The following is a 22,546-nucleotide window of genomic DNA, read 5'->3' on the forward strand; positions in this document are numbered from 1 at the left end:
AACATGACTAGGGGCTACCACATCCCCTCTATCATCGTCATGCTAGCATCAAGTCCTACAATTGCCTGGCTCTTCATCTGTAAGAGATTTTGAACTGATCTAGACTAGCGGACTAGACTGATGCTATGGACTGAATGTGTCCCCCTTCAAAAGTCAGATGTTGACTTTTCAGTCAACATTCTGTGTGTGTCAACCAGTGTGGCTATTTGGAGTAAGGAATTAAGGTTAAATGAGGTCATAAGAGTGGGGATCTAATCCGATAGGATTAATGTCCTTATAAAAAGAGACATAACAGAGCTTACTCACTGTCCCTCTCTCAGTCACGTGAGGACACAGCAAGAAAGCAGTCCTCTGCAAGCCAGGAAGAAGGCTCTTACCGGGACCCAATCATGCCAGCCCTCTGATCTCAGACTTTCAGTCTCCATAACTGTGAGAAAATAAATGTCTGTGGTTTAAGTTGCCCGGTCTGGAGTATTTTGTTACGGCAGCTGAGCTAACTAACCAACTCGGAAAACCTCCTGTCTGGTTCACCCATATGTCCTCAGGACACAAATCTGGCCCCAGGTCAACATTCAGTAAGTATCTATGGAATCAATGAATTATCATCTTATGGTCCCTAGCAGACCCACGGGCAAACTTTCATAATGAAAATGGCACATTAGTTTGAATTAGAGATACAGATTCAGACGTGGAACCAAGTTATCCTCCCTTGAAAACAGACTAGAGCAGCATGGCCCCCACAGAACTCACCATGATGATGGATGTGTTTTGTACCTTTACTGTCCACATGTGACTGGTGAGCACTTGAAATTGTGGCTAGTGTGACAGAGGAGTAGAAGTTTTAATTTTACTTAATTTTAATTACTACATTTAAATAGCCACCTGGCTGGTGGCTCCTGTACAAGATGGTTGAAGCAAGAATAAAGCCCTGGACACTAGCCTCATTAGGCAGGTGCCAACCTCCCTGGCACCGAACATGTACAAAACACAACTGATTCTCATGGAGCTGACATAGGTAGCTCTCAAGTGGTATTAGAGTGGCCTGGCACAGAGAAGCTGGCAAAACATATGTACAAAAGGGATAATGAGGCACCATTTTGCAGAAATTGTGGCACTTTATGGGCCTCTATCTGTGATGAAACTCTCCAAAGGGCAGGTTCATCCCTTGGTGACCAGAGTTAATTGAAAATTTAAGACCCAATCAAGTCACTCAGAATTGAGATTTTTGGCAGCTTATGTGCTTCGCTTTGAGGATCCTGCTGCTTTTCACCTCTGTCAGCCCAACAAGTGGGGTTTCATGTTCCAATATCATCTACAGTAGCACTGAGCTCTGAGCAGGGGACAAACAAAACAGCGTTCACTCTGATTCTGACTTTCGTAAAAGTGCACGACTCCTTCCTGCTTAAGCCACCAGGTGGAAGTGGGCCCACACCCTCCCTCCAACTTGCAATTTGTTAGAGTCAGATGAGCATCTTCTCAATGATAAATAAGCCTATCAAGCGCTACTTAAAAATCTTCGATGGCCAAAACAATATGGGAGAGGAATATCCTTACACCCTCCTTCCCGATAACACCAGTTTTCTAACAAGAATGTTCTATTTGGTGTTAATGCCTACTTGTCTAGCACCTTGCAGTATTCGAGGCATAAGAGCTCTGAGGCCCAAGAGATCTGAGTTCAAATTGCACCCCAATCACTTCCTAGCACTGCATCTTTTTTAAAAAAAATTTTTTTTTAACATTTATTTACTTTTGAGACAGAGAGAGACAGAGCATGAATGCGGGAGGGTCAGAGAGAGAGAGGGAGACACAGAATCTGAAACAGGCTCCAGGCTCTGCACTGTCAGCACAGAGCCCGACGCGGGGCTTGAACTCACGGAGGTGAGATCATGACCTGGGCCAAAGTCGGACGCTTAACTGACTGAGCCACCCAGGCGCCCCTAGCACTGCATCTTTAGAAAAGTTACTTAACCTCTTGAGTGTTGGTTACCCATCTGCAGAAAAGGGATGTGTGTACCCATACACCTCGCTGTGTTTCTGGGAGAATAAAATGACATAAGATGCCATGCAAAGATGAATGCTAATTGGTAATAGCCCAATTGGTAACAGCCCAAACCAGAAGCGACCCAAAGGTCCATCAACACACGATGGAAAAACAAACTGAGACACACCCAGATGATAGAATACTACTCAGCCATAAACTAAGAATGAACTACTACACGTAAAACAACATAAATGACTCTCAAAATAAGCAAGCTGAGTGGAAAAGGCCAGACCAAAAAGGGTACACACCACATGGCTCCATTAGTAGAAAATAAAATCAGTGACAGAAAGCATACCATTGGTCGTCTGGGGACAGAGGGCTGGAAAAAATGAGGGGTTACAAAGGAGCAGGAAGAAACTTTGTGGGAGATGGAAATGTCTTGCCTCTTGAAGAGGTAATGGTTTCATGGGTCTGAACACTTTAAATACATGCAGTGTGACGTGCTGAAATTATATTTCAATAAAGCTGAAAAAGTTGGGAAGATGTCCCATCACAGGACTTGGCACATAGTAGGCTCTCAGCAAACGCTGGCTCCATTCTGGAGCAGTAACAAAGGATCCCATTAGAACTTCTGGAAAAGAACTTGAAGGGCTGCCAGGGAAACGAGTCGGCATAGGTAACATGTACTCTGGTTTACTAGAACCCAGTTATGTAGGACACGCTATTCTCAGCTAAAAAGTGTGAACAAGAAAGACGAAGAGAAAGATAAGCAAGGCTTGATCTCTGCCCTCAAGGAAACACAAATACGTTTAATATATGATGTAATAAAAGTGTCATAAGGATGCTACTGACGAACGGCAGGCGTGCAGAGAGGAGTAATTGTGATGGACGCATGTCGGGAGGAACAGTTTCAGGTGGGTGGGACTTTGGCAAGGGCTGAGGGGCGGGGCAGGCTCTGTGAGGCTGGAGGAGCGGAAGCTGGGGTGGGAGGGGGCGGGGCCAGGCCCGGTGTCCACCAAGTAGGGGAGGGTCCACAAAGGGCAAGGATGAGCTGAGGAAGGTCCTGGGCGCCGGGCGGAATCTCCGCTGCATTTTTCCAAGGGAACCCGCCAAAGGGCTCAGCATAATCAGATTTGTGTTTTACACAAATAGGTCCTATCTAGAGGGCAATCTGGCAATTTATCAAGAGTCCTGACATTCATATCTTTCAACTCAGTAATTCCTGAGGAAATAATCAAAAATGCACACAAAGATTTATGTATAGCACTGCTTATGCCAGCATTATTTATAATAGCCCAAAGCCCGAAATAACTTAAATGTCCAATAAAAGAAGACTGTTAAATAAATTATGGTATGCTGAGTGATTAAATCATATATAGCCTTTAAATCATATTCTGAGAACATATGGAATGACAGGGCACTGCCTCACTATCCACTGTTAAGCTGAAAAAAAAGCAGGACACAAAAATATACATTAAGTATTCATTCAACAAATATTTATTGATTATCTACTATGTGCCAGGCACTGTTCTCTAGGTATTGAGGGTACCACAGAGGCTAAAACAGACACAATCCTGAACTCATTAGAGGAATTCTATCTTCTAACCAAAGAAGGCAGACCACAAGGAAACAAATAACAATAAACAAAATACATAGCAATTAAAAATTTTTTTAATGTTTATTTATTTTTGAAAGAGAGAGAGAGACAAAGCATGAGTAGGGGAGGGGCAGAGAGAGAGAAAGACAGAGGATCTAAAGCAGGCTCCAGGCTGTCAGCACAGAGCCCGACACGGGGCTTGAACTCACGAACTGTGAGATCATGACCTGAGCCGAAATCAGACACTTAACCGGCTGAGCCACCCAGGCGCCCCAATATGTAGCACTTTAGATGGTAAGAAGTGTTATGGAGAAAATCAAGAGGGCAAAGGGATGGGGAGTCGGGGATTAGGTAGAAATATTATATAGGTGGTCAGGGAGGGTTTTACAGAGAAGGAGGTTAAGGGTTTGTGCCAAGGGTATATCTGGGAGGATTTCCAGGCAGAGGAAACAGGTAGTGCAAAGGCCCTAAAGAGTCCTGGAGAGTTCAAGAAAGAGCAAGACCAACATGGCATAACATGCAGGACAAACATCTGGAGAATGAGGGTGGAAAGTAGATGGTACCACTCAGGGTGAGGGGGAGCCATGGCAGGGCTTTGAGCAGAAGAGTGGCATGATCTGCAGGGGACATGGGTGGACGTAGGGAGATCAGTTGGGACTTGTCCAGTGTTTTCGTAACTTTTTAATAATGGAGTTATGTTCATTTCATAATCACAAAACGAAAGGTCATTCAGTCAAAGAAAGCACAATGCAGCAAGCAGTGTGGGTGCTCTGAGCAGAGTACAAGGTAGCAGAGAAACTAATCAGGAGGTTAGGGGGATAACTTAGATGATAAGTCATGGAGCAGTAGGTACACAGAGGAGGGCACATGTCTGTGGAAGTTTCTGTGAGCAAAAATTACTCTTCTTAATAATAAAAGAAATACAACCATGATGCAAAATATATATATATACGTATATATATATATATATATACACGTATATATATGTGTATATACGTGTATATATATATGTATATATACGTATATATATATACGTGTATACATATGTGTATATATATATGTATATATATATATATATATGTATATGTCTATAAAAGAGAAAAAGAATTACCCCATATTCTCAGCTTCCTAACAATTTTTAACATGTTGGTGTATTTCCTTGCAATCTCTTTTCCTATACATGCTTTGGTTTTCTCCTTAATCATTCGACAATGCCTAAACCATTGTAGGCGCTCAAATATTCACTGAACAAATAATAAATGACCAAATACTCCAAACACTTTTGTGTTCAGATTTGCTCGTGTTAAATTAGCTATATTACAAGCATTTTCAGAAATAGCTTTAATAGGCTTGGGTGATGCAATGGAAATGGTGGGCAAGGAGAAAGTATGGTCACAGATGCCTAAGGTGTCAAATATGACTGTTTAAGAGGATGGTGGTGACATTATTCATCAAGGGTACCAGCAGGAAGCCAATCTGATGAGGAAGATGCTGGGTTCAGTTTGGGGGACCTAAGGGACCCACAGAACGTCCCTGCAGAGAGGCCCAGCTGCCCATCTCTCTCGGGACTCAAGAAGCAGCGGGAGCCTCGGTGCAGAGGTGGTCTCAGCAGGAACAGAGGTGGAGGCATCACCAGCTGCCCTACTAGGTGCTGAGAATTGTGCTAAGAGCTTCTCGCATCTTCCCTCTTCCACTCTACACAGTTGCCCTGAGGGGCGGGTATTCACGTGCTCATGAGACAGAAGAGCACACTGCAGGCCAACTCCACAGCAGAGCCAGACATGAGCCCCCAAATATGAGGGCTTTCCCCACTAATTCTCTTTTCTGTTAACAGAAGCCTAAAATGTACCCAGCAGCCCAGGGAGAAAGCGGCAAGATGCCTTAATTAGTGCCTGTGTTTGGTCACAACTTCTAGGGATTGCCCTCCACACCAAAAGAATGATCTCTCCTCTTCCGAAAACATATCTTACGTATTTTCTTGCTTACAATTATAGCCTGTTGAGGGTTTTGTTTTGTTTTGTTTTTCATGTGTATGAGTCTTCTCTCCCACTGGGTAAGAAGCTGCAGGAAATCAGGACACGCTGCCCAACTGCCCCACAGCTCCAGCCCGACACTGTGCACGGTCGGGGCTCAGCAACTCCTCTGGATGAAAATGCTACCTCTTGCCCGTCACCCTAGAGCCACCGGGACACTGTTAGTGAGGTGACCTGGACACCCTGCAGCTTGGATGAGGCAAAGCCAAGCCCAGACGGACAAGCACTCTTGAAAGATGCCAGACAGCAGGCAGGTAACTTTGGAGGGACAGACACAATAGGAGATGAGGCAAAATTTCCCTTCTCCACATGGCTCCCTACGAAACAGTCTGCAAACTAGCTGGCCCAGGGGCCAAACGCGGCCCACCAGCATGTGTGTGCTTTTTGTCTTGCACGTGGTTTTAACGTGTTACAATTTAATTTAGTTGCTATCTTTTCAAAAGTGAAAAGCTGCACATACAAATCTGGACTTCTAAAGGCAGTATGTTTTCAAAGGCCCACTTTTACAAGTTGCCCACAGCCCCTCACCCTGCTCACCTCCCAGGCGTGTCCTGTCAGGCCCCACCAGCCCTGCCCTGGGTGTGTGTGGGGGGGGAGGATACACACCTCGGGTGCAGGGCTGAGCTGAGCTCACCCGCCTCCAGGGGGGGCAAGGCCGCCTGTACTCACCCGCACTCAGGGTAGTGAACTCCAGGAAGCGGTATTCGTAGGACACATCTATCTTGGTTTCCACCTGAGGCCTCTTTAAAGTTGAATAGATATTTCCAGGCCGTTTGTCATCACGTTTCTCTAACTTGTTCAATCCGCAACCCATTTCAGCAGCTGCAGCAGAAGCCAAAAAAAGGACAAGGGGGGGGGTGGTGATTTTTTTTTTTCTGAGATTTTGTTTTCAAGCACCATAGTGTAAAAGACCCCGTACTTCCCTGAAGACTACATAAAGGACCTCAGCCTTTAGGACGCCTAGAGTATAATTCAGTGGATGACCTGAACACCTGAGGAACTGTGCTCAGTACCCAGGCTGGCTTCTCTTTCTGTGAGGACACCATTACCAGGCATCCCGCACTTTTGTGATGACACCAAAAGCCTACTTGTCTTCTATCTTTTTCCCCTATCTGAGTTAAATAATACTTCAGAGCGCCTCAGTTCCACTATAATCTGTACACAGGATTAAAAAATGAGATCTTAAAAGCAATGTGGTACATTATGGTGTCGGCCCATCTGAAAAGAAAAGACAAAACAAGAGACGTGTCGCTTTCGCTGTGGTTGCTAAGAGAGAATGAGAAGCTGTTGGTACAATTTCTAAACTCCGGAGTCCTTTCTGCCCTCACCAGCAATTATTTAGACAGGAATTTATATTCATAAAACATCTCTTAAAGTAGACGGTGGTATTTTTATCCGCTTCATCTAAAAGTCCCCCTTCCATTCTTTTTTAGACCAAACCACATGAAATAACAGGACGCTTCCACTCTCTTAGAGAGTCGTTTTAGACCAAAATGAAGACTGGCTGAACACTAATAGCAGGCCAAGAGACACTGGAAGCAGAAATGCACGTGTGTTAGAGTGAAGATCTGTGGCTATCGTTGGAAGGGAAAATGGAGAAATGCTAGAATAATGTGCATATTAGGATGGGCTGAGCTCCCAGCCTTTCGAGGGCTTAAAAACAACGAAGTTCTCTGTTTATTTAGGCAGAATGACATTCACGAAATGACTTTTTATCCACTGCCCAGACTTCAGCAGAAGATATTTTCCTTTTGTGCGCTGAGCATGACCAATAATTCTTCCCCCTTCTCTGGCGTAGTGGAGCTGCCATTAGAACATATTTCACAAAAATATTAACTGGCCAAGAATATCACAAACAGAAACGTGGTGACTGCTTCCTTTTAGAGATAAGAATGTCCTTTAGCTTAATCCATTCACAAGGTACCCAGCTTCCTAAGGCAAACTGGCAAGCTCCAGAAAAACACAATGAACCTCAAAAAAGCAGTAAGTGTGTGGGGGAAGGGAAGAGTGGGAGAGGGTGGTGTCGTGACAACCAGGCTATACTTTTTAGTAATTAAAAAAAGTCTGGAAGGATGGATGAGAACAGGAAGGCTTACTTACGCCTTAATAAGGGAACATTAGTGTCCAAAGGGCCAGAGCAGACATGATTTATGTGCAATCTGCATGAACAGATTACTTGTAAAATACTCTGTAGTTCTGCAGATATAATAGCTGATATGTACAGAGGCTGCATATTTAACTACTAAAAAGCAAGCCAAGGGGCATCTGCTGAGGCAAAGCAGAAGAGAAGTGGACAGGAAGGCTCCCGTGTACTGGGGAACAGGTAAACCTGGCAAGATGAGCACTGTTACCACCAGAACAGACATGGAAATAACCCAGAAACTCACCAAGTAAGTCACTCACACACCTACCTCCCTAGGAAAGAATGTGTGTTTGGGGCCGAAAGAAAGAAAGAAAGAAAGAAAGAAAGAAAGAAAGAAAAAACTCTTCCAAAAGAAAGAAAGAAAGAAAGAAAGAAAGAAAGAAAGAAAGAAAGAAAGAAAACTCTTCCTCAAAAATCCTCCCATTCTTGTTATCCTAATAAGGTAAATTCTAGCATTAGAGATTCATTCCTTTGAAATTAGAATCACTCTCCCTCAGGATCTCCTTTGAAACCACAAATACCTCCATGGGAAGGGCAACAAATTAAGCTTGTGGTAGCCTAACACTTTAGTATGATTTAACATCTTTTAATAAAGGACAGGTTTCCTGACAATAGAGAAAAAAGAGTAGAGAATTACCAGGACGAGTAACAAGACTCAGAAAAAGTTAAGGAGGTGGGGGATGGCATGCCAAGAAGCATCAGAAAAATTCTCCCAATTTACAACTTAAAGGTTTCAGTAAGACTGTCTCAACTTGAGGTCTCTGCCCCAATTCACTCCAAAGGGCACAGTGCTTATCTCATAGGATATGACAAGGCTATGGGTAAATCATCTATGTGGTCTGACACAGAAAAGATAAACAGTACCAGCCAGCAGCAAAACTATAATATCGGTGAATCCTCAATGTCTCAAACTTTAGAGATTAATTTCTTTGGAATACGCACAATGCCAGTTAAGCAACTGCTTTTATAGCATGACTCTCTTTGGGAAGGAAGACAAATGAAGCAGTTGTGAGCCAATAAAACCTTAGTGTCAATTTGTTTTTCTTACTCTCTTGTGTTGAGGACCCTACCTTATTCACACCCAGCACACCTGTGCTCTGCCAACCCCCAACCCCTGTCAAAATGGTAAAGATTTTCACATCATTCTAAAACTCTCTATTACAGTGGGGCGCCTGGATGGCTCAGTAGGTTGAGCATCTAACTCTTGATTTCAGTTCAAGTCATGATCCCAGGGTCGTGAGAACAAGCCCCACATCGGGCTCTGTCCTGAGTGTGGAGCCTGCTTGGGATTCTCCCTCTCTCTCTCTCTCTCTTTCTCTCCCCCTCTCCCTCTGCTCCTCTCCCCTGCTTGAGTGCTCTCTCTAAAATAAAGTAAATAAATAAAACTATCTATTACAGTCCCTACTATGGCTCAAACCAGAAAAATCTAGCTTACACAATGGAGGAAAAATAAGATAGAACAGTGCCTGATGGTACTGTTTACTATGTGAGGTTTCAAAGCTCGTATTAGAATCCCACAAGGGGCCTGGGGCAGGGATGGGTATGGGCCTTTAAGGGCAGGGAGACGTTGGAGGCAGAGGGAAGAGCGGAGGGAACAGCTCTGCCAGATGCAGGCATCTGGTGCTTGGTGTGGCTGCGCATTCCCTCCAACGTTCAGGGAGCATCTCAGTGGAAGCACATCGGCCTCAAGGGTAATAGGGCAGAAGGTAAATGGTAAGTGTAATGGTTTCGAAATACGGCCCCCAAATCCTTTGACACTCCTGCCATTGAAAGGTGGGGTCTATGTCACCTCCCCTGAATCTGGACTCCATAGATGCCTGATCAATACAATATGGCAGAACGGCACTGTGCCAGCTTCTGGACCCGGACCTTCAGAAACTAGGAGCACATACTTCTTGATTCTTGGGATGCCGACTCTTGGATCCCAGCCACCATGCCATGAGGGAGCCCAAGCAGCCCCACAGGGAGGCCCATTTGGAGAGGAACCGACAGCCAGCACCAACTTGCCAGCCATCTTGCTGGTGAGCCATCTTGGAAGTTGAGCCTCTGTCTCGGTCAAGACGCCGACACTGTGTGAGGCAGAGACAAGCTGTTTCCACCAAACTCTGCCCAAACTGCAGATCCCTAAGCAAAATATACCATTGTTTCTGTTTCAAGTCTCTAAGTCTGGGGATGATTCATCATGCAGTATATAACTCATTCACCAAGTTTGTTCAAAAAGACCATGGCCTGCTGCCTCCTCAGTAGACTACCAGTCGAGATGGCCTGCATTTAGAGGTTCTGCTTTAGCCACTCACCCTTGCAAGGGCATTTCGGTTGTTTCCAGGTGATTATGAATAAAATGGCTATAAACATTCATGCAGAGGTTTTTAAGAGGACCAAAGGTTTCATCTCTCTAGGGTAATACCTAGGAGTGAGATTTCTGGGCTGTGCGGTAAGTGCAGGGGTCCTGTTAATGAATGATGCTTCTCTTTCCACACTCAGGGCGGCCAGATGCTGACCCCAGGAGAGCGGAAGTGAGACCCTCTGAGAGACTGACAGATTAGCCCCTGGCGGAAGTGAGACCCTCTGAGAGACTGACAGATTAGCCCCTCTACCTCCTGCTCACTCTGCAGCATCAGCTCACTGGGTGGAATCGTGAGAGCGGTGCTATTCCTGGCTCTTTCTCCTTTTGTTGTTGTCTATTTCTGTAAAGGACACATGCTAAAAATCACTTATGTGTGATGAGATTCTCCCGGTACTTTATCTGTGGTCCATTCAGCCCCCACAGCTCCACCCTTCCATATTCCTACGGTCACGTGAGTCATTTCATGTGTGAGTGGATCACTGACCAGCTTTGATTATATGACAGTCATACAGGAGATTTTTTTTTTGTTTCCACCTTTGTCTTCCCAGGAGACATCCCTGCACCTATAAGTATGGGTCTCTCAAGCATCAAAGAAAGTACCAAGAAAAACCTTCCAAAAGCTCTTCAAAGGTAAAGCAAAGAGAAGTCTTTCCCCATTCCTGTGGTGAGACAGTGGGGAAAGAGCCAAAATAAACAGTTCTCAAGCAGAAATTGACTAAAAGTAATTAAGAACTGGCTGCTGATTATGGAGGAAAGTAAGGTAATCACTGGGAGGCTGAGATCCTAGGCTGCAAGGAGAGGACATTAGACCAGAAAGCAGAGATCCCTCAAATGGTGACACTCTGGAAAACCAACGCTTTCCGGATCAAACCCAGCACGAGGTGTGCCTTTGACACATGGGAGGCCAGCTTCATGCAGAAACTGTCAGCTCCATGACAGAGGGAACTTTTCCAAATTCATGAGTATGTGCATGCATTCATTCATCACGTGTTTATTAAGGTCTGCTTTGAATCTGGCCCTCAATTAGGAAATATAAAAATGGGAAGACCAGGCCCTGCTCTCAAGGAGATCAGAGGTAAAATGAGTAGAAAGACAATGAACAGAGCACATGGTGCAGCAGGCTGGCTGTTCTGGAAGTCTGGGCAGAGTGCGGGACATTCACTGAAAATCTCTGTGACATAAAACAGAGAGTACAGGGGCGCCTGGGTGGCTCAGTCAGTTAAGCGTCCGACTTCGGCTCAGGTCATGATCTCACGGCCCGTGAGTTTGAGCCCCACATCGGGCTCTGTGCTGACAGCTCGGAGCCTGGAGCCTGTTTCGGATTCTGTGTCTCCCTCTCTCTCTGCCCCTCCCCTGTTCATGCTCTGTCTCTCTCTGTCTCAAAAATAAATAAACGTTAAAAAAAATTTTTTTTAAAACAGAGAGTACATCGCCACAGACTTGGTTCCAGAAAAAGCTGATCAGCAATGGGGCATGATACCCTGTGTCATTTTAAATGTTAAAATCTTAAGATTTTTATTTTAAAGTATTTCTAATTTGTTTCTGAAATGCTTCCCAACATGCCCAGAAGACAACTAGAAAACCACTTCAAGAAAAATCACCACCTTGGGGTACCTGGGTGGCTCAGTTAGTTAAGCGTCCGAGTTCAGCCTAGGTTATGATCTTGCTGTTCCTGAGCTCAGGCCCCACGTCAGGCTCTGTGCTCACAGCTCAGAGCCTGGGGCCTGCTTCAGATTCTGTGTCTCCATCTCTCTCTCCACCCCTCTCCCATTTACACCCTGTCTCTCTCTCTCTCTCTCTCTCTCAAAAATAAACTCTAAAGGGGCACCTGGGTGGCTCAGTTGGTTAAGCGTCCGACTTCGGCTCAGGCCATGATCTCACAGTTTGTGAGTTCAAGCCCCATGTCAGGCTCTGTGTTGACAGCTTAGAGCCTGGAGCCTGCTTGGGATTCTGTGTCTCCTTCTCTCTCTGCCCCTCCCCAACTTGTGCTCTGTCTCTGTCTCTCAAAAAGTAAATAAATGTAAAAAAAAAATTTTTTTTAAATAAACTCTAAAACAAAAATTAAAAAAAAAAGAATCACCACCTTAAAAGATTATTTTTCAGTGAGGGTTTCTAAAACCTCAGTTTAAAGGTTCATTTTTACTATCAACTGGTGTACATGCATTTAAATAATGGGGCAATAAATGTAGTTATATTTTCAAATACAAATTAGTTTCATTAAGAGTGAGCCCTCACTTACCACACTTGCCGCTAATCTGTGGCAGGACTGTAAAGCTAATTTTTACAATTGCCAACAGCTCATGACAAGCAACCAGAGATGGGGCAATTACATGCAATGATGCTGGGTCAGCTGGCAAACTCATTTTTTATTTCCACACTCAAATTCCGTATTTGAAGCCTCAAGCATGTTTATTACATCACTCAGTCACCCAGAGTAAGAACTGATGATCCAAATTAAGACATTTTTACATGACAGGAACATCTCTCTCGCCCCAGAAATGTAAATGGAAACTTGAAAATTTAGAGGGTGTCAAATCTTGATACCCTAGAAACACAGTCTACGACAGAAACCCAAGGATAACTATAATTTACTCGTTGAGGGACGGGCGAAATAGGTGAAGAGGTACGAACTCCCAGTTATAGAGCAAAAAAGGCAGGATGAAACGTACAGTACAGAATACAGTCAATAACACTGTGATAACACTGTATGGGGACTACACGTATTGTGATGAGCACTGAGTAATGTCTGGAGTTGTACAATCAGTATGTTGCACACCAGAAAATAATACAACACTGTATGCCAACTATACTTCAATAGAAAAATGTACCTGTTCAAAGTGTTCCTGATTGGATGCCAAATATAAAGAATAATCTATATGAAACAGTATTATTTCCATGGTACCACTTTTTCTAGGTGTGGGTGTGTATAAATATATGTTATCTATATTATAATATATATTAATATATAGATATGTACATATATATGTCTCCACCTTAAAAAATTTTTTTTAAATATTTATTTATTTTTGAGAGAGAGACCGAGTGTGTGTGTGGGGGGGGGGAGGGGCAGAGACAGAGGGAGACACAGAATCCGAAGAAGGATCCAGGCTTCCAAGCTGTCAGCACAGAGCTCCATGTGGGGCTCAAACTCATGGACCGCAAGATTATGACCTGAGCTGAAGTCGGACGCTTAACCGACCGAGCCACCCAGGCGCCCCTCCACCTTCTTTTTTTAACTGGTAAGACACAGACCACAATGTTCCCAGAAATGTCCTCGGGGTCGTGGGACTATGGGTGACATTCTTTATGGTTCTGTATATTTTTCAAGTTTTCTGTGCTGCATACACATTATTTTCCTCATTGAAAACAGTAAGAGGTTCCAAGATGACCCTGAATAATCCTCCCGGCATTCACGAGTGGTCCCCACCCACAGTGACTAGGGCTGACCCGTGTAGCCAGGAGGGCACTGCAGAAATGATGAGTGTGGTTTCCAAGGTTGGGTTACAGTGTTGTGGGTTCTACCTTACCCTTTCTTGGATCCCTCACTCTGGGGACAGCCAGCTGCCACAGTATGAAGACACTCTAATAACCCTATGGAGAAGTCCCAGGACAGGGAACTGAGGCCTCCACCCAAGAGCCAGCACTAACTCAACACCCAAGTGGAAGCAGATCCTTCAGTCCCAGAATGGCCTCCAGCCCAGCCCACATCTTGACCACAACCCCATGAGACACCCCAAGTCAGAACCACCCAGCTCAGCTGCTTCTGAATTTCTAACCCACAGAAACTCTGTGAGATAATAAATGTTTATTGATGTTTTTGGCTGCCAAGTCTGGGAGTAATTTGTTATATGGCAAAAGATAAGGAATACAAAGAGTATTTACATCGTCAAAGGAAAACACTTGCTTACCATCCCCCACCCACACATCTCAGTCTGGGTCTGATCCAGACCACCTTTCTGCCCTCCGCAGTCCCCATCACAAACACCCTTCTTCACTACGCACAGCTCCCTCCCAGAAGAACCTGCTGCTCCAAGTGTGGAGCACTTGAGCCAGCAGCACCAGGATTTCCCGGAACCTATGAGAAATCCAGAATCCCAGGCCTGCAGAACCAGAATCTACATTTCCATGACAGGTGATTCATTAACTTCTGAGCGGCAGTAAAGTTTGAGAAGCCCTGGGCAATGGGTTTCCCCAGCTGAAAACTCTAAGGGATTCTAACCGGCAGTCAGAGGTGAGAATCAACAAGCTAGGAACAAGTCCGGTTTTCCTCACTCCGAACCCTCTCCAGTCTCCTTCACCCCAGCCTCAGCCAGGCCCAGAATCCTTCTTAAGCCTCTTGGCCAGGGCTGAGAACCCCAGTCGAAAACATGGCCCTGCTGACCCCCTTGATTCCACATCTCCAACTCTTGAACCTCTTTGTACCTCCGATGCCCTCTTCCCAGCCTCACTGCTGTCCTCCCAAACACAGGCACACCCCTAAATTTCTATCCCCAGCCCTCATTCTGTCTCACTCTCTTAAAATCATTTTCAGTATAAACCACTTCGGACATATAGATGAAGACAACAAAATGAGACATCTCTGTACCCAGCACCAAGATTTGACAAATGCTTACATTTTACTTTATTTACTTCACATCTTTTATTTTTGAAGAAATGAGACCTTTTTTGAGAAAGAGAGAGAGAGAAAGCATGTGCGTGAGTGTGGGAGGGGCAGAGAGAGAGGAGGACAGAGGATCCAAAGCCGGCTCTGGGCAATGCAGGGCTGGAACTCAGGAACCCAACTGTAAGATCATGACCCGAGCCGAAGTCAGACACTTAACCGACTGAGCCACCCGAGTGCCCCAGAAATGGGACTTTTGAAATGCGGTCCCCATGCCCTTCCTTTCTCCCCTCTTCTAACTCTGCTTTTCCTGTAACACCCACAACAATACATGGCAGAGGTTCTGAGACTTTCCCGTTTCAAGACACCTTTAGCGTCTCCGTATGTTTTCCACGGCACCCCCCCAGCTAAAAGTAATACTTACAGTTCCACTTATGAGGTAGTTAGGTGCAAACAACATAATAATTATTCATGTCCAAACAACTTATTAGCCTTTTGGAAAAAAAAAAAAAGCGGCACACAAAAACTGTAAGAATAAACCTTTTTCTTTCATTCCTAAGTTATCACAATGACTTACTCATGGGATGTGTGCATCTCTTGGGCACCACACGACCTCTCAAACCCTGTAATCACACTGGACACCACCATCTTCATTTGCCTGTTCCACAAAGCAGTTTCTTAGCAACCACCAACACGCAGCTTCGTAGAGATAGGACGTCATCAAAAGGAATGCGGTGCTGTCTAACCTCATACTGTAAACTACCCACAGACAGTAGTTAGTGTGCTATCTAACATGTCGAGTGCCACTGTTCTCCTCATTAAAAGTAAAAAGCCCTTTTGCCCCGCCCTTGCTAGTTTGCTGTGGTGCCTTGGGGTGCTTCAGTACAGAGTTTGGGAACCTCTAATACGTGGTAGTGTTGTATATGCTCAAAAAAGGCACATAAATGCTGTCGTCTCTGCCTTAGCCCGCATACCCCTCTCATGGGCCTTGCTTTACCTGCTCTGGGCAAAAACCTTCCAGTCTCCCTCCCAGCCTGGTGAACTCCAGGTGAACATGCCCAAGGACCTGTTTTGGTACCTTAACCTAGAACTTTGCCAACACTCTCAATGAATATGCTCCACAGGGAACTCGACGCCTTGCCCATCAAGGCCTGTTCTCTCTCCTATGTTTCTTGCATCTGTGGGGAGTTCCCCTGTCCTCATAACATCCAGGCTCAAAACACCAGGCAGCAGCCTGCTCCTGCCACTGTCCTCACTGCCACAGCCGGCCTGGAGCTGAGTGCTGGCGGAAGCCTTTCACTCCACCACCTCATTCTCTGCGCCGACCCGCCCACCCTGAGGATGGTCGGGGGACTTCCTTGGTCTATCATCCACTAATTCCTATCCTGGGCTAATGCTAGAGCAACCATTCTGTGCCCTACAAGTGGCTCACAGAGCATAAGAAACATATACTGCCCAGCCTGGAGTCCTTAGCCTCAACCTCACCCCTAACCTCCTTCCCCCCCAGTCCCTGGTTGTTCCTCTTCAAGTACCATGGAGTCAGGTTATACGGGGCCAGTGTTACCTTTTGTACACACTGAACATTCTCCAGATACCATTCCTTTACCTCCAGTGGAACCTCCCCCTGATACTCTTTTCCCTTCCATCTCGACCCTCTGTCTTAGGGCTCTCCATAGAAACAGAACCAACAGGATAGTGTGTGTGTGTGTGTGTGTGTGTGTGTGTAGGGAGGGAGGGGGAGAGAGAGACAGAGAGAGAGAGAGAGAGAGAGAGAGAGAGAAGGCAGGGCAGATATGTTTTAAGAAACTGACCCTCAAGTGATTGTGGGAATTGGCAAGTCTGAAATCTGCAGGGCAGGCCAGCAGGCCAGAGACCTAGAGAACAGTTGATGTTACAGTCTTGAGTCAAGCAGTCTAGAAGCAGGATTCCTTCCTTCTCGGAGATTTTAGACTTTTCTCTTAAGTCCTTCAACTGACTGGGTGAGGCCCACCCACGTTATGGAGAATAATCTACTTTACCCAAAGTCTATTTCTTTAAATGTTAATCACATTAAGAAAGAAAAATGGCCCACAGCAGCACCTACACATGTTTGACCAAAAACTGGGTACCATAGCCTAGCCAAGATGACACATAAAATTACCCATCACATCCTCCTTTATTAAAGCACTGACTACACGCAAAGCACTATTCCAAATGCTGAGGATACTAAAGCGATACAAAAGACATTAAAAAAAAAAAGGGAAAACGCTGCCCTCATGAAGAACCTTACCTTCAGGAGCAGAGAAACAGACAATATACAAATAAAAATAATACATGAAATTCAATTTTAAAAGTATGTTAGGTGTGCCTGGGTGGTTAAGAATCTGACTCATGGTTTTGGTGCAGGTCATGATCTCACGGTTCATGAGATCAAGTCCCACGTAGGTTCTGTACTGATGGCACAAAGCCTGCTTGGGATTCTCTCTCCTCCTCTCTCTCTCTGCCCACCCCTGCTCATGTACTCTCTCTCTCTCTCTCAAAATAAATTAACATTAAGAAAAAAATTTTAGGGGTGCCTGGGTGGCTCAGTTGGTTAAGCATCTGACTTCGGCTCATGTCACAATCTCACAGTTCCCGAGTTTGAGCCTCACATCAGGCTCTGTGCTGACAGCTCGGAGCCTGGAGCCTGCTTCAGATTCTGTGTCTCCCTTGCTCTCTGCCCCTCCCCTATTCTCTCTCTCTCTCTCTCTCTCTCTCAAAAATAAATAAATATTAAAAAAATTATTAAAAAAAAGGAAGAAAAAATTTTTAAAAACTACATCAAATAAAGAAAAATAAGGCAGGGAGGAGGGATAGCAAGCACGGGGGAAGATGCAATTTTTAAAAACAAGATGATCAGGGAAGGCCTTACCCAAAAAGTGATGTTAAGCGAAGTCCTAAAGAGACCATGGGATAAAGGGGATGGTGTACCAGGCAAGGGGGTGGCAAGTGCAAGGTTCCAGGACCTGCCTGGGGAAGGTGGGAGGGGGTGGCTGCTGGTGGCACATGAAATCAGAGAGGCCTGGGAAGGCAGGTTGTGTGGGCTATGCAGGTGGGGGTAAGGACTCCCTGAGATGGGATCCCCTTGAGGGTTTCAAGCCAAGGGGAGACACGATCACTCTGGCCATGACTGATGGTGGAAATGGAGAGACCAAATGATGATGGGGTATGAGCAACAATCAAATTCTGGATATATTTTGAATGTAGAAAATGGGACTTATTGGTAGTTTAGAAATAGGGCATAAGAAAAAGAAGGCATCCAAGCCACCTCTAGGGCCTATGTATGACCCGAGCAACTGGAAGGCTGCAGGGGCCCCTTCTGATCTGGGGATGGCTACGGGAGGAAGACACGGGCTTGTTTTAGATGCGTTAACTCCACTGGGTAGAGGTGTCGGGTAGGCAGCTGCAGGGACCAGTCCCGAGCTCAAGGGAGAGCTCTGGAGCCTTCGGTAATGCCTCATCTGTCCTTGTGACATCCAACTTCCCAAAGGGAGCAATCATCTCTTCTTCATCCCCAACAGCAGCTATCCCAAGGCCCTGCTCCAACAGATGCACAATAAATATCTACTAAGCCAACATCCTTTAAGACTAGGACAGACACTTATCATCTGGTAAAGGATGGAATATTTGGAATATCTGCATGTCTCTCTCAAGTTCACCTTCTTTTTTTTTTTTAGTTTTATTTTTTTAATTTACATTCAAATTAGCGTATGGTGAAACAATGATTTCAGAAGTAGATTCCTTAATGCCCCTTACCCATTTAGCCCATCCCCCCCACCCACACCTCCTCCAGTAACTCTGTTTGTTCTCCATATTTATGAGTCTCTTATACTTTGTCCCCCTCCCTGCTTTTATATTATTTTTGTTTCCCTTCCCTTATGTTCATTTGTTTTCTCTCTTAAAGTCCTCATATGAGTGAAGTCATATGATATTTGTCTTTCTCTGACTAATTTTGCTTAGCATAATACCCTCCAGTTCCATCCACGTAGTTGCAAATGGCAAGATTTCATTCTTTTTGATTGCTGAGTAATACTCCATTGTGTGTGTGTGTGTGTGTGTGTGTGTGTGTGTGTGTGTGTGTGTATATACATGTATATATATATGTATATATACATATACATATACATGTATATATATATACATATATGTGTATGTATATATATATATACATCTGTGTGTGTGTGTGTGTATATATATATATATATATATATATATATATATATATATATATACATCTTCTTTATCTATTCATCCATCTAGGGACATTTGGACTCTTTCCATACTTTGGCTATTGTTGATAGTGCTGCTATAAACATGGGGGTGCATGTGTCCCTTCGAAACAGCACGCCTGTATCTCATGGATAAATGCCTAGTAGTGCAATTGCTGGGTCAGAAGGGTAGTTCTGTTTTTGGTTTTTTGAGGAACCTCCATACTGTTTTCCAGAGTGGTTTCACCAGCTTGCACTCCCATCAAGTTCACCTTCTTCAAAACATAGTACAGGGGTTGGGTGCACACGGTCTGGAGCCAGACCGCCTGGGTTCAAATCCCAGTCTTTACTTGCTAACTGGGTAACCTTGAGGAAGCCACTCAACTTCAGGTTTCCCAATTATAATATGGGGATATACACACAATCCACTGGCAGGGTGAGAATTAAATAAGTTAATGTTGAACAGGACTTAGAAGAGCTCAGACACATAGAAAAGGCAGTATAAATGTTAACCATTATTAATATTATTACTGGTATCAGTTGTTATCCTTTGTAAAGATTCCTTTTGACCTGCCTATGGCCAAAATTACACCTCACTGCAAAGGGTGCTTATACAGTGTTCCGACAAAGTGGAAAAATTCCAAAAGCCCTCTCTAAATTACAGAAGTGTTTAAATGAACAATCTGATTTCTTGTACTTGGTATTTCTGAAATTTGGTAATACATGATTCAGTCACATTCCATTAACCGCCCTCTGTGATTAGCCAACTCCTTTCCTTTTTTAAAATTTTTTTAAATGTTTATTCATTCTTGAGAGACAGAGACAGAGTGCAAACAGGGGAGGGGCAGAGAGAGAGAGACAGAATCCGAAGCAGGCTCCAAGCTCTGAGCTGTCAGCACAGAGCCCGATGTGGGGCTCGAACCCACTAACAGTGAGATCATGACCTGAGCTGAAGTCACACGCTTAACAGACAGAGCCACCCAGGCACCCCTAACCAACTCTTTTCTTATCCATCTTTATGGATAAGGTCTACTATAATAATTTCTTCAAACTTAGCAATTCGGCAGCCATTCCATAAAACTTGAAGGATTCCTCAGGAATCCGCAATTCCTCAAGATGAAATACAAAGTAGGAAATTTCAACACACACACACACACACACACACACACACACACACACACACACACGGATGGAAGCTGAAAATCCTCTGCGAAAAATAAATGCTCACCATCAAGGGGGTCTGCCTACAGAACAACAAAAGGGGACATTTTAGTTATAAAAGCCAGATGGTTTCCTGGTTGAAAAAGTGTGAAAACATCCAATACGGTTACACAAAGTAACTTAAGAGTTGGTCAGTATCAGACGAGCGAGGCAACACACAGCTGATGTGGACTTTCCACCACTGGCTCGCCTTGGTGCCCCATGACACCTGAGGGCTAGAGTCCCCTCTCCTTTGAACCACAGAAGAAGGGCAAGCCAGGGCACTATCCCCCTCATCGTCTGGTGCAACCAGGACACGGAAGCTGCCAGGCCCTCTCCAGCACTCCCTATGCCACAAAGGCAGTCAGACCCAGGAAAACTCCAAAGCAAAACCCTCAATACCCCCAAATAGTGTCTCCTCCATCTCAGTCTTGGCAGGTAGCCATCTTGCGTAGAATGTGACCTGATTTTCTAGCTCTTTGGTTCTGGCCCCGCTGAGAGCCGATTCTTCTTCCTGAATTCAGCCCAGGTGGGGAGTAAGTCACACAAATGCATATTTAAAAGCTCAACCGAATTCTTATTTGGAGAGCAAGGAATTAACAAGGCTCAAGCAGTGGCCATCACTTGCTTGCTGTACCGATCTTTTCACAGAAAGCATCCTAGTAAAATATGCAATGATAATAATGAAAGCCCCTTTGGGGGGCCAGGAAAAAAGGGAAACTCAAATTTATGTTGAAAACTGAATGTGAATGGGAAAAAAGATCACACACATGCAAAACCTTTAAAAGGTAAACATAAAAGAAATGTCTGGCTAAATTTATCTCTTTGTCAGTGAAAAATAGCCTAAGCCTTAGCCAAGGGTGTTGCCAACTCTTCAACTAAAGGAAAAGGGAGAAATGCTTACTGTAGAGCGGCACTATCAAATAGGACTTTCAGCCATGGTGAAAATACTCCACCTGTGCACTATCCAACTCCAATGCCAATAACCACGTGTGGCTCTTCAGTACTGGAAATGTGGCTAGTGAGACTGAGGAGCTGAACCGCAATTTTATTTCATTTTAATTCACTTTACATTTAAATGCAAATAGCCACATGTAGCTGGTGGCCACTGAACAGGACAGCTCAGCTACAGACCCTCAAACTCAACAGCTGGCAACATCTTTCTTTTCTTCCAATAAAACTAAAATCGTACTCAACGGACAACCTCGTAAATTGTCACCAAAATAATTAGTATCTCTATACAGGCCTGGCTGCCCCAAACCCAGAAAGCAGAAAAGAAAAAGAAATGATTCCAGTGTGTCATTTCTTGCAATGCTGTTGTGCCCTACTCAGTTTATGTTTCTACTATACCATGGCCTCACGTTTTTGGAAATCTTTGCTTGTGGACGTAATCTCCTTTGCAAAACCAGAACATCCCAGTCTCTTCCCTACATCTAGGAAACACGAAAAAGCCAACTTAGGGCAAGTTACTTAACCTCACTAAGCTTCAGTTTCCTCAAGGCTAACGTGCAGATAAGAATAGTATTTGCCTCCCACGTGGATTAAATCCAAAGAACGCACGTAAAGTGCCTAACAGTGTTGGCAAAGAGTAAGCATCGGGGGGTTAATTATTATTTTGTTAATAATACTGTAAAATCTATAATGAAATAAGAACAGTGCTACTAGAATGGAAGTTTATGGTTGGCAAGTCTTCCGAGGTGGGAACACTTTGAACCTGTTTCCCAGGCTATGGTAAAGTAACCTCTAGTGAAGTACATCTTGGGGCCCTGACATCTTGGCACTCACTGTCAACCTCCAGATGGGCAATCACCCAGACGGGTACCATCATGAGTCACCAGTCATCGTTTAGCCAATGTTTACTGTGCCCCCATTCTGTGGCAGGCACTGTCCTAGGCTGTCAGATCAGAACAGTCCCCAAACGGGGCAATGTCTTGAGACTCTATACTGTCATCTGAGCCCATTGAGACACCTTGGCCAGATGCAAATATTTCATTCTGGGGTGGCAAGCAGTCAGGGAGGCTCAATTCCTGTTCCTAAATCAGTCCACACTGGGTTCGGCTGCTGGTCCACAGAATGGGACTAATGGGACCTGAGGGGAACCGACCCATTTTCTCAGCCAGGACGACAAGAGGGTGTCGATAGGTCATGTTTCTCACTGACAGTCCAAATCACTTTAACAGGAAAGCTGTTTTCTGAGCCTTCAAAAAGCCAAATCTGATCTGCCTCACAAAGCAAACACAACCGCATTCAGCAGCCAGCTGCGCGAGCCGGTGAAATCCAACGGGAATCTCCTCCACCAAGTTCACATCAACTAGACCAATACGTCAGAAATCCCCCAGGAGTTTCTAAGCAGAAGTGTACTGGAATTCTGTGGGGTGTGGGGGTTATTTTTCTTTATATAGAAAGCACTCAATCAATC

At 44.7% G+C, this 22,546-nt stretch overlaps 1 protein-coding gene across 4 annotated transcripts in view; it reads right to left on the reverse strand.

The window, feature by feature from the left end:
• The window catches only part of RFTN1 (raftlin, lipid raft linker 1), a 213,859-nt gene that overhangs the window by 187,920 nt on the left and 3,393 nt on the right, over positions 1 to 22,546 (reverse strand). For all 4 annotated transcript variants that reach the window (XM_078432384.2, XM_078432381.2, XM_078432382.2 and 1 more), the window contains exon 2: positions 6,281 to 6,433. In XM_078432384.2, the coding sequence (XP_078288510.1) occupies positions 6,281 to 6,425 (145 nt within the window). In that variant the 5' untranslated portion in view covers positions 6,426 to 6,433. The remainder of the gene's footprint in view (positions 1 to 6,280; positions 6,434 to 22,546) is intronic.

The sequence above is a fragment of the Panthera onca genome, chromosome C2, assembly GCF_046562875.1.
Source record: "Panthera onca isolate mPanOnc1 chromosome C2, mPanOnc1 haplotype 2, whole genome shotgun sequence".
In the NCBI taxonomy this organism is placed as follows: Eukaryota; Metazoa; Chordata; class Mammalia; order Carnivora; family Felidae; genus Panthera; species Panthera onca.